This window comes from Schistocerca cancellata, chromosome 3 (assembly GCF_023864275.1).
Source record: "Schistocerca cancellata isolate TAMUIC-IGC-003103 chromosome 3, iqSchCanc2.1, whole genome shotgun sequence".
NCBI classification, from domain to species: Eukaryota; Metazoa; Arthropoda; class Insecta; order Orthoptera; family Acrididae; genus Schistocerca; species Schistocerca cancellata.
The window spans coordinates 619,390,899-619,403,062 of NC_064628.1; the positions used below are offsets into that span (position 1 = coordinate 619,390,899).

A 12,164-nucleotide genomic window follows, 5' to 3' on the forward strand; every position below is an offset into this window, starting at 1 on the left:
AAGGTAAAGAGATCAGCGAACTTATGCTCTTCGTTTCGTCACATATGATAGCAAAAGTAAAGGCGGGGCCATTTAAAAAGCATTATAGGTCACATCCACTGTTAGAAAAGCGCTTTGAAAAAAGGGGTTTGAACTCTAGGACAAACTCAGTTTATCAAGAGACGTTTGCGTTACAGGCATCCCTTGCCTTGATCATCATGAACAGAGAAATCACCAACTTAATTGCAGCTGTTGCCTGTGTAAAATAATTGCAGTTCTTGTTCAACGTGTGTTATAAATTGGTCTGGTATTCTTAGCGTTCGCTGCGCCAATTTCTTTGAGATCATCGACAGTGTCAGTATATGGCGAAGCATTGGTGCTAGGTTACCCGAGTCTTGAATCATTACAGGAGCATGGTAGCAGCAATTTGTGCTGTCGATAAAATATCGACATATCGATAAATTTTCCAAAAAAAAAATCGTTACATATCGGCTATATATTTTTCACCGGTATATCTTATCTTATATTATGTTTTTTTTCACAATTTTCGGTAAATATTTGACACTTATTTTAAAGTTGCAGTAGAACACGATTTTAATTTCATTGTGAGAAGGAATCTTACTATTTTTTGAGCTTTCGTCATGTCCAATCTTTCTCTTCGACTGTGTGAAGTAAGTATAGGTGGCACAAAAGAAGTCCAATTTCAATGGACGGTGGGGAGAGGGGGGGGGATGGCGGTGTGAATGGAATAACAAGTTTTCCGATGTGGAGAAATAGCACACCAATTGCGTTTCTTCACATCGGCATTCTTCAAAAACAGTTGCTGAAAATAATGAATAAAAATCTAAATGACAAAATTGGCCTTTGCGGTGGGCGGAGACGTGTGAGGGAAAATACTGACGTAATCGGCGCTTCTAACAAACTGCAACGTTTACCTTCACCCCGCAGTTTTGACACTACAGTTTCTGGGTCGCTGGCATTTGCAGAGATGAAAAACCTGTGAAGTCGACATGATGTGTTCCGGAGAAATCCGATATGTAACGAAACCGAACGATGGGCTCATTGGACACCATTTATGGTGCAACTTGCATGCACTCACCATTTCTAGCAAAGTGTATATCGCCAAACATGAACTTGCATCGTTTTCCTTTGAATTCTTACTCTAAGGGGAATAAGCAGACTGCTAGATTGTTGATGTATAGAATATCTATTAACAAATCTATACTTAACTATGTAGCTCTAAGGCCTGTGGTACATCTACAATGTGTAGCCTATTTTTTATAGGCCGGTACATCGAAATCTTTTCCATCCGTATATCATTACTTTTTTCGATATGTCGAGGGCCGATAATAATACTTTTTAAATATGGATATATCGGATTCCAGATATTTTTAAAAATTTCATCAGTCCTAGAAGCAATCCACCACTTCTTCTGGATGATAATAACATGAATGATGATCCCTGACGGTCACAAGATATAGTAAAAAATGTCTTCACCAGGTACTACATATTCTGAAGAAGGTGGTTTTAAAACCGTTGAAACTGTGGTCTAGATTTAATAAACCTGCATTTTGCAACTGTTTGGCTGTTATATCTAACTTACCAAGGCTCTCGCATGCACAATTGGTGAAGCACGACCATGTTCAAAACCTCAAAGCCTGTAACATTACTTTTCAGTTTACTATTTGTTTTTTATTCGTTTTTATTTGTAAACTAAAGACTGAAGAGCAGAAACTTGATCATGTCTATTAATATAAGTGCAAAATGGTTCAAATGGCTCTGAGCACTATGGGACTTGACTTCTGAGCTCATCAGTCCTCTAGAACTTAGAACTACTTAAACCTAACTAACCTAAGGACATCACACACATCTATGCCCGAGGCAGGATTCGAACCTGCGACCGTAGCGGTCATGTGGTTCTGGCCGCTCGGCCACACACGCCGGCGATAAGTGCAAAAATAGAGTAAAAATTTTGAGATTACGGTTTAATGTCCCTAACGACAGGTCCGTTAGATACGCAGCACGCTCGGCCTAGCTGGCATGGGGAAGGAAACTAGCGATGTCCCTTTCATACGAACCATTCTACCCAGTGGCAGATGCTGTGTAAGAGCACAAAAACATGTGAACACCTTAACTGTCTACACCTTGCAGATTTATTGGTTATTTTTCCTTGAATGCTGTTAAACGTAAGATAGATGTGATAATCTGAAACATATGGCGCTTAAATCTATCATGCTGTGCTATATCGCTAATCCTGCAGACTCCTTAAAACTTGGCATCATGGTTCACCAGCACATCTTCGGTTGTGCACATGTTAAGGAGACTTGGCGCACTCGCAAATGGCCTGACGTATTTGCCTCGTGGGTCAAATAAATAAGGATCTGATAAATAAAGTGCACTATTCATGGGCTGCACAGCTACCACTTACCACTCAACACAAGTTTACGTCAATGCCACAAGGTGGTAGCACTGCAGTAGACGTTTATCCCCTGTTCGCTTGGCATAAATGCCCCTAGATAATAGCACATTCCTCACATATGCTAATTCACTCATTACGTAGTACAAATAGATTGGTCATGAGTATTTGTTACACTGATACAAAAACCAAAACCTGTTTTGCTGGTTTCTGAATGTGTTATAGTATATCAATGGTAGGCAATGAAAACCTCGTAAACTCCATTGTCGGCGATAACTCGTAATTCCGGTAACCAGTAACTCCACAATCAAAGAGAGATTTGAAAGTGCATGGATTTCTCTAATCTGCCAATAACTGGGCTTCTAATATACAGTTCCACATGAAGAAACTTTCTGTATCACTTTACATTATTATTTAAGAAATCGTTTCGCTTCACCCACAAAATTTGGAAAAAAAAAACGTAGTTACAAGGTTCTCATTTGCTACCCACGATATGAGTCTTGAATTTTATCACACAGTTGTCCCGTTGTTTCTCAACAATGAAAAGTATAAAAACCTTTCTTCGAAACGCGATGACGGAGAATATGATTTCGGCACTGACAGTGCTTGCAACTGAGAGTAAGGTTGTGAATTAAACCAAAGATTCAGTCACAGCGTGACCGAGGCATTTGCAAAATTTAAAACAGGCGCTAGGCTTTTCTTTTTAAATCGGCAATGTCAGTCATGCTGCCGTGTAGTGTTTTCTGTTTTAAAGTGTACTTGCAGTGAAGTGTAATGTGATAATACGCAGCTCGTGGTCTCGCGGTAGAGTTCTCGCTTCCCGAGAACGGGGTCCCGTGTTCGGTTCACGACGGGGTCAGGGATTTTCACCTGCCTCTAGATGACAAGGTGTTGTGTGGTCCTCATCGTCATCATTCATCCCCATTACGGTCGGAGGAAAGCAATGGCAAACCACCTCCGCTAGGACTTTGCCTAGTACGGCGTTGCGTGTCTCCCGCATCATCCCCTACGCTCTGTCAAGGACTATGGGACCTCATCATCATCATATGGAAAGATAGGACAGTTCATTAGAAGAAATTATGGTATTTTTCTGCTTCAGAAAGTGAGACTTTGTGAGTGACAATACTTTATTATTAAAGTATTAATATTTGGCTGACGAAATGGAGAATTTTAAATGTATGTCGTTATTGTCCTAAACTGTACTTAATTACATACAAAACAAAAAAAATTCTACAAAAACAATTTTTCTCTCGTCAAACAAGTGATGCTCATTATTAGTATTGTTATTATTATTATTATTATTATTACCGTACTACTATTCCTGTTATTGTTACTGGCAGTGACTGCAATTGCATAAAATTGCTCAAATCATAAATGTTATACAACAGATGTTATTTCACACTTTCAAGTTTATCTGAATGCAAAAATCTGTTAAAACCCAAAATGTATATGGGCTACTCACGAGCCGTTACTGATTCCACCATTCATCTTGACCGAGTCCGAGAAATGACGGAAAACCTAGATTTCTATAGCCGAACGGGATTTAGATACACACGCTCCCGATTGATAAGTCCCTTGTGTTAATCAATGCGTCATCTAGCTCTGTTTCAGTAAAAACGCGAATCCTTATTTTCATTGTGCTTATATAATAAGCTATCTGTACACTACTTGCCAATTCACGCTAAAGCGAATGTTTAATATTTGACTTGATTAATCGGTGTTTGTGATCAACATATTTATTGTGCGACTTGTTTTCAGAGACTTTGAAACACTGGTGCACTTAATAAAGGGAAGCCTCGGATCCGGTATACTATCCATGCCGCTGGCTTTCCTCAACGCAGGCTTGCTGTGTGGTCTAATAGCCACGTGTGTTGTTGGCGTTATCTGCACATATTGTGTGCAGACATTGGTAAGTTTATCTCATCGTAAACAAAGTTCGATGAAAACTCGACCTGGTATCACGGATGACGCTCTGTGCCGATAGACTGTGGTGTCATCATCCGCCAATAGTTCACTGGAAGTTAGTACTGTGGGACATGGACAGTGGTTGGACAAAAATATCCAGACACTAAAAACATACCATTCCTGATACGGCGTAGGAAAACCATTGGTATTCAAAACAGCTTACAGTCATCTTGGCATTGATAAATACAGGTGGCTATCTTATACCATTCCTGCAAAACAATGATAAGTTGATGTAACGATGTGGAGGTCTCCAAAGTAGACCACAAAGATTCAATAATATTGAGATCTGGTGACTATGGTGCCAAAGGGAGGGTTAGGGGGGGGGGGCGGTGAGAGATTTTATGCTCACAAAACCAGTCCTGAACTCATCTGTGTGAATAGTGGCGCTGTTGTTTGGAACACAACATAACTATTGGAGAACAAACAGTGTGCAATCGGATGGCCCTGACCAGCCAAAATGGTCACATAATCCTTGCCATTAATAGATTGCAGGACAACAATGGGGCCTTGAAAAATCACGATTTGACTGCCGAAGTTATTGCCAATCCCCGGCCATGTTTCACTCTTTGAGACTTTAACTCGGCCAGTGTGAAACAAGACTCATCTGACCCAACGACTTTATTTCGTTCCTCTATGGTCCAGGTTTTATGTCTTCGACACTACGTTTTCGAGTTATCAGCATTTTCATCACTGATGTGTAGTTTCGGAATTCCAGGTCGCCCTGCAATTCCCTGCTTATGGAGCTCCCTTTGTGTTGTTTTGGTGCTGACAGGGTTCGCTAGTAAGACATTTACTTCTGCCGCGACTACTGTAGCTGTTGCCCTCTTCTTTTCCATCACAGATCTCTTCAATGACTGTCCATCACGACGACTCAACGCACAGTTTTGTCTCCGTTATGAGTTTGTGGATGATGTTTTCGCTTTCCCTGTGTGTGGTATAAATTTTTCGTAGGGTGCCTCTTAAAACACCAAACACTTCGGTACCTTTCGTTATGGAATCACCCACCAAACGAGCACCAACAGTTTGGCCACTTTCGAATTCACTTAACTCCGACATAATTCACTCACAACTACACAGAATGTTGTTCTGACCACGAACGACACTTGCAACATACTAAGAACATGCGCAGGTGCCATCGTGGTGGGATACAACAGCGCAAGCCTCGCTGGTAACTGCATGCATTTTTTGCAGTGTGTCCAACCCCTGTAGATGTCACACCGATTTTCCGGCTATTAATATCGGCTTTCCCAATTCTAGTAACTCCTCAGTTAACGACGTTTTAAAGAAGTGATGAGAAACACGTGTTAATTATTTGTGGAAAGTCGTTTTTGTTGCGACACGTTACATCCACATGGAATCTCTCCGACAGATAACGAAAACAGTTCCAGTAAACACTTATAAAATGTGCCTATTGATTACCTGATAGCTCCACGACAACGAAGGGCTCACATTACTGATGCGCGATCTGTAACCTCCTCGCACACGCCAAAGAGTAGGTGTTACCTGGGCACAATAGGGACTCTGATCATTATGTAATTTGACCTTTGCTCGTGGGAAGAGTCATCGCTCGGAGTAGGTGGCATCACGGTGGATATTTGGCGTCATGAAACGACCAAAGTTATCAGCCAATGGCCGTGAGGTCCCAGCAGTATCTCCAGACGGAGTTACGACCCCAAGAACTTTCGCTCCTTGATTACACCGTATGAAAAAAAACAAAAACAAGTGACTCGCAGACAATTATTCCTGGTTTGCTCCCAAACAGATGTTAAGGACTTCCTCTCTACTACACCTATGTTCTTTTTTTTGTGGAGAACACTGAAAATGTATTTACCAAACTCTCTTCCCTTTGCAAATTACGAATTACTTCCATCTCAATTAAGATGGGAAATCCTATACATAGCCAAGCATTACGTGTGACATGTTATGGGACTTAACTGCTAAGATCATCAGTACCTAAGCTTACACACTACTTAACCTAAATTATCCTAAGGACAAACACACACACCCACGCCCAAGGGAGGACTCGAACCTCCGCCGGGACAGCCGCACAGTCCATGACTGCAGCGCCCTAGACCGCTAGGCTAATCCCGCGCGGCACCAAGCATTACTTTCTTGTGAACAAAACAGCGATGCACCTGTTACCATCACACCCCATTAGAACCTCAACGTGGTACAGGGATTAATTTTTCAAAAGGACTTAGCGCTGCAGACAGATGAAGAACTATGTGTGCACTGGAAGAGGCATGGGAGATCATGTACGTCAACGCTCAGAAGAGATCAAGATAAGCCCTGGCGCATCATCCCACTTCTGAGCATAGTTCGCTTCCAGAAAAGTTCACAATCATTTGTTACTGCTGCGACGTGAAGCCATATTTTCCACGCTCGGTGTGGTATTTTAAATGCTAGAGCTTCAAGCGTATGTCTTGCTGTTGCACATATGACCCAGTTTGTGGAGACTGTGACCAGCCACTTCACGAAAATTCACAATGTGTGTTACCACCTGTCTGTGAGAATTGCGGGAACGACCAACATCCTTGATGTGTGCTAACCTACTCAAAGAATACAAAATCCAGAAACTGAAGGTCATAGGTCCCCGCTAGTATTTTGAAGCACAGGAAAATATGATCGTTTGTGCCCAATCTCATTGGTATCGATATTTGGCACTACTGTGGCCAGGTTGTCAGCAGTATCTTGTGTATTTACTCTCTTGACGTAGGCACTTGGTAGTCGTGCTAATAAACTTGATGAGGGCGATAGGCTACCTGTGGCACCATCTCCCGGAACCACTCCCTGCACCCATCCAGATGTCTGAAAGTGGCAGGGTTCTCTCTTGGGGACCCTCTCCCGATAAATCCACTGATCAGAGATATGACGTCAGCCAGTGCTTTAGGAATCTCAGACTGTGGCTCCTATGGCTTCCACTCTAGTCTCATTCGTGCACCCACAGTGGCTAAGCCTTCACAAGAATCTCGATAGGTAAGAGATGCGAATTATGAGAAAGTAAAGTCTTGGGAGAAGGTAATTCTGGTAACCACAGAGGCGTCTGATCCCACCACGCCACCAGACTCCTAACAAATGTTTGTTGATGCTGGTACACCGTTACTGGTGGCAAGCAGTGATCCTGAGGCATCACGTGCCCTCTGGTTCTGGTCACGTCTAACCAGGACACTGTCTTTCTGATGAACTGCAATGGATATTACTGTCGCCTGCCAGAACTGCAACTAATTTCCTCTTGATCTGCTATCTGTGTTGCTCTCCAAGAAACTCACTTCACTGATGACTATGTTCCATGCATTCTTTCAGAATCATACTGGCCTTGAAAAAGGGTCTGCACATTGGCTCACACAGATTTCCCTCTTCACCATTTTGGAAACAGTAGCAGTGTGCATACAAACAACCCCAGCAATCACAATTTGTAACATTGATTTACCCCCAGACAAGGCACTTATTTACTTTGAAATGACCACTTTCATCTAACAACCCTCCCACCTTTTCTCCTACTTTGTGATTTCAGTGCACAGTGGGGAAGTACCACTTTGTCTAGTAAGGGCCTCCTGATTTATCAGCTTATTTCCGATCTCAATTTGTGTCTCCTTAATGATAGGTACCCTTATTCACTGCAGTGCCACCCACAGAACATTTTTATATATCGATCTTACGATCTCTTCCCCCAGTCTCATGTCTTTGCTATAATGGTCGCTACACAAACACAACGACCTTAGTGGCAGTGACCAACTTCTGATGATCCTCTCACTTCCACATCTCTACCCGAATGTCTGACTACCATGTTGGACTTTTCAAAGAGCCAAGTGCCAATTTTAAATTTCTGTTGTCATTTCCCCCCTCTCCTTGTCAGACTGCATTGACTAGGTTGTATCAGATGACTCTGATGAGAGTAACTGTGCTGTTGGAACTGCTGTTCTTCTTTCTACAGGAAAGGATCCCTTCCCCGACCAGACTTTGCAACAGTCACTCAGGATCGTCGAAAACTCTGCAGTCTCCCAAGAAACATCCTTTCACAGAGCACCCCCCTCTCTTTGAAGCTGCTTCACGATACTAAATTTTACTATCTAATTAAGTGCAACAACAAAGAATTCTAGAAGCACTATGTCTCCTCTTTGGGAATGTATGCCTCTTCATTCCGGGTGTTTGTCATACTCCAAAGTATTTTCGGCCGCCAAGGGTGAACAACTGTTCTGGGTCTCTTCCTTCATGGTGGCAGTCTTTGTAAATGTGACCTGGTTCTTGCTCAATACCTTGCAATGCACTTTGCTTCTGCGTCAGCATCCTCTTCTTACCTGGATACCTTTCAGTTAGATATTAAGAGAAGTTGAAGACATCCTCCCTGTTCTTAACCCATTGTCATGCCGGATTATATAATGAACCTCTCACCGAATGGAAAATGCTTCAGGCTCTTGTGTCGCCACGTGATACAACCCCAGGCCTGATTAGATTTAATGTTAGATGATCTAACAACTGAATGCTTCTCAAAGACTCTATCTACTCAGAGTCTTCAGCTATTTGCTATTTTTGGTTAGGAGGTGCTTTCCCTTCACAATGAAGAGACAGTATCACCGTTCCAGTCATTGAGCCTCATGAATAAGCTCTGCAAACTGCTTCGAATGGGTTGCTTCCCAACAATTATATTTGGTTCTCGTATAATGGTACCTTTTGTTCCCACACTAGTATGGTTTTTGGGAGGGATGATTCACAACTGGCCATCTTGTTAAGTTGTAAACAGCAATCCGACAGGCATTTTGTGAATGCCAATGCCTCATTATAATCTTTTTTAACTTATGTAAGGAATACAACACCGCTTGGCGCCAGCACATTTTACTGTATCTGTAGAGGCTCCCTATCGATTTTTATTTCAGTTTTCATCCCACAGGTCATTTCTGATTAGAGTTGGTACATCTCTCAGCTCTCCAGTGATCCATCAGAACAGCGACCTGCAGGGCTCCATGCTGTGTGTTACACTTTCCCTTGCCACCATCAGTGGACTCTAGACCCCCGCCGAAAACGAGTGAGATGATGCAGTGATTAGTACACTGGACTCGCATTCGGGAGGACAATGGTTCAAACCCTCGTCTGGCCATCCTGATTTAGTTTTTCTGTGACTTCCCTAAATCGTTTCAGGCAAATGCCGGGATGGTTCCTTTGAAGGGGCATGGCCCACTTCCTTCTCCACCCTTCCCTAATCCAATGAGATTATTGACCTCGCTGTTTGGTCCCCATCCCCAAATCAACAAACCAACCAAACTCCATCAGACCAGTGGCTGGTAACCCCAGTCCTGCATGTTGACATTTGGAATAGCTCCCAATTTGTAACCTTTTCTGAACCTAAGTTCCAAGTCACCTTCCAAACGGCTTCTGCTGGATCCTTTCCCATAGCTTCCAATTATCTCCCACAAACACAAGAGTCATGCATTTCTATCATCATACCACTTCCAACCTGTTGGTATCCCAGGGAACGAACTGGCTGACTGTTTGCCTATAAAAGTGATACACAACATTTGATTTCATGACCTCAGATAGATTTGCTGGTACAAATAAGACCTCTCTTTTGCTCAAAGATGTATCTACATCTGCAGGAGTTGCTCCCTCCAATTCACTCTGTGCTATGAAGTAAACTGCTGATCCACTGCACTCATACTATCACTCCTCCTGGAAAAATTCACCACCCTGTATGATCTCTGCATCAGTCATACCAGATTAAACAACTGATTTATTTTATGTAACAAGCCACCCCCAAATTGAAGATGTAAAGCTGTACAGGCAGTAGCTCACATCCTGATGAAGTGTCCCCTCTTTCTGGCACTCTGTCTAAGCATGGTAGTCTGAATTCTTTACCTCTAATATTGATGAATTACTGACAAGACACCTGACCAGGTTCTCTGTTTTCTCATTGAAAGTGGTTGTTATTCTCAGATGTAATGTTTCCAATTGCTTTCATGATGGAATTGCATACCTGGAGTTATATGCGGTTGGCCACATTTTTTTGTCACATCTACTTTCCATTTTATGTGTAGCATCCTGATTAATAGTGGGTGCTGATTCTCTCTTTAACACTTTGAGGGTAACAGGTTGGGGCTGGGATGGATGTGGGCAGCCTCATTCACATGTAGACGCCTGGGGACCACTTGCCTAGCGATCTTATTATTTCCTTTACCTTGTTTTAGTATTGTTGATACAACTGATCTCTATTGCTTTTCTAGCATCCTCACTTTTAACTGTTATGAATCTTCCAGCTAGAAGGCAATCTTCACCCTGTATTTGTTTTTTCCATTAATCAGGTTGGTGGTAGTCAGAAACATGTTGGCTTTCTCTCGCCACAGATGAGATGTAGGAGACCCCACACCTATTCTAATCTATATACTGACCTGACTCATTTACCTCTAACTGCCCTGAAAATATTTCTCAACTCTGGCATCAACATTGCTCTCAGTGCCGTAATTTTATCACTCCTATACACTTTCATAATTTGATCAAATTAGAGAAAAGATGTCACATCTACTCATCATTTCTAGTATGGAGTTCTTTCCTCCAATGCCTGATATTAAGAGAAGTGAAACAGAAGGAAAATTCTTTTGGGTAAGGAATGACACAATTGAAGCATGGTGGGAAACGTTCTGTGATTTGTTGCAGATAACTTAACAGATGGCATAATTTTTAGTCAGCACATGTTGTACTAATGAATAATAATTCTTGGCTATTTTTAAAGCTTACGAATGTTGGGAGATGTCTGTCAAACATGAACTCACTTTACAGCACCTATTCTCAAAAATTATGTTTCAGTATTCTCTGGTAGAAACCTCAGGTACTGGTAGTTCAGTCCTTTTCCCAGCAAATTACTCAGTTCAGCCATTCAAGCTAATGTGTAACCATTATGTTCCATTCTTCTCCTCACTGTGTGTTTGTCCTCTACTCTGTCTAGATACAGGATCTACTCTACTGTCTAGTTGAAAGAATATGGCAGCTCTGTTACTAATCTGCAAACATGAAGTGCAAAAGGTCGCCAGAGTATCAGAGGTATTTGCTTTGCTATTACTAGAGAAGAATTCTACAGTATTGTAAAAGGGTTGCTCTTTTAGCTTACGCAAAATAGTAGTTTTAAACTGCTCCCGTGGTAAAGACTGAATGTCATCAGGTAGAGCATTAAACAATTCTAGGGCCACCATTGGGAAGCTGTTTTGTGTCTTTGCTAATCGACACCTTGGCATATCGATACTGTCTTTGTTGCAAGTGCAGTATTTGTGAACTTCATTTCTCTGTATGTAGATATCATGGTTTCTCTTAATGTGGAAGAGGCAGTTCAATATATACTGGCTGTAAACAGCCAGAACTCCTAACCTGGTGAAAATTTGAAAATTGGTTTACAGTGGTCTTTGAAAGTTTGGAACATACATGTTTGGTGTGCTGTTGCCAGGTTAATTTGGTATCAATGAGAAAGCCCAGAAGTTTAACATCTGCTGCATTACCCAGTGCTCCAGTATTGCTGAAGCTGCATATAATCCTCTGAGTTTTTTCTTCATTAATTTTCATTTTGTTCATGATAAACCAGGCTTTAGCTTCATTGAACAAGACTTCTGCTTGTTGGACTGCCTGTACAACATTCTCTCCTTTTCATAACAAGGTTGTATCATCCGCAAACTGCAAGGTGTGTCCATTGGAGCCTGTTTCATTTACAAAGATAAGGAACAGCAGGAGCCCTATTACCAATCCCTGTGGCACACCATGCTGTAGCTTCTTCTCACCTGAATCAGCTCCTTGCATGGAGACAAGCTGTTGTCTGTTTCTCAGGTAG

The 12,164-nt window shown here is 42.0% G+C and overlaps 1 protein-coding gene across 1 annotated transcript in view; it reads left to right on the plus strand.

Moving 5' to 3' along the window:
• Positions 1-12,164, plus strand: part of LOC126176863 (proton-coupled amino acid transporter-like protein CG1139) — a 112,834-nt gene that overhangs the window by 39,630 nt on the left and 61,040 nt on the right. Inside the window, exon 4 of the mRNA XM_049924054.1 lies at positions 4,154-4,304. Coding sequence (XP_049780011.1) covers positions 4,154-4,304 — 151 coding nt within the window. The remainder of the gene's footprint in view (positions 1-4,153; positions 4,305-12,164) is intronic.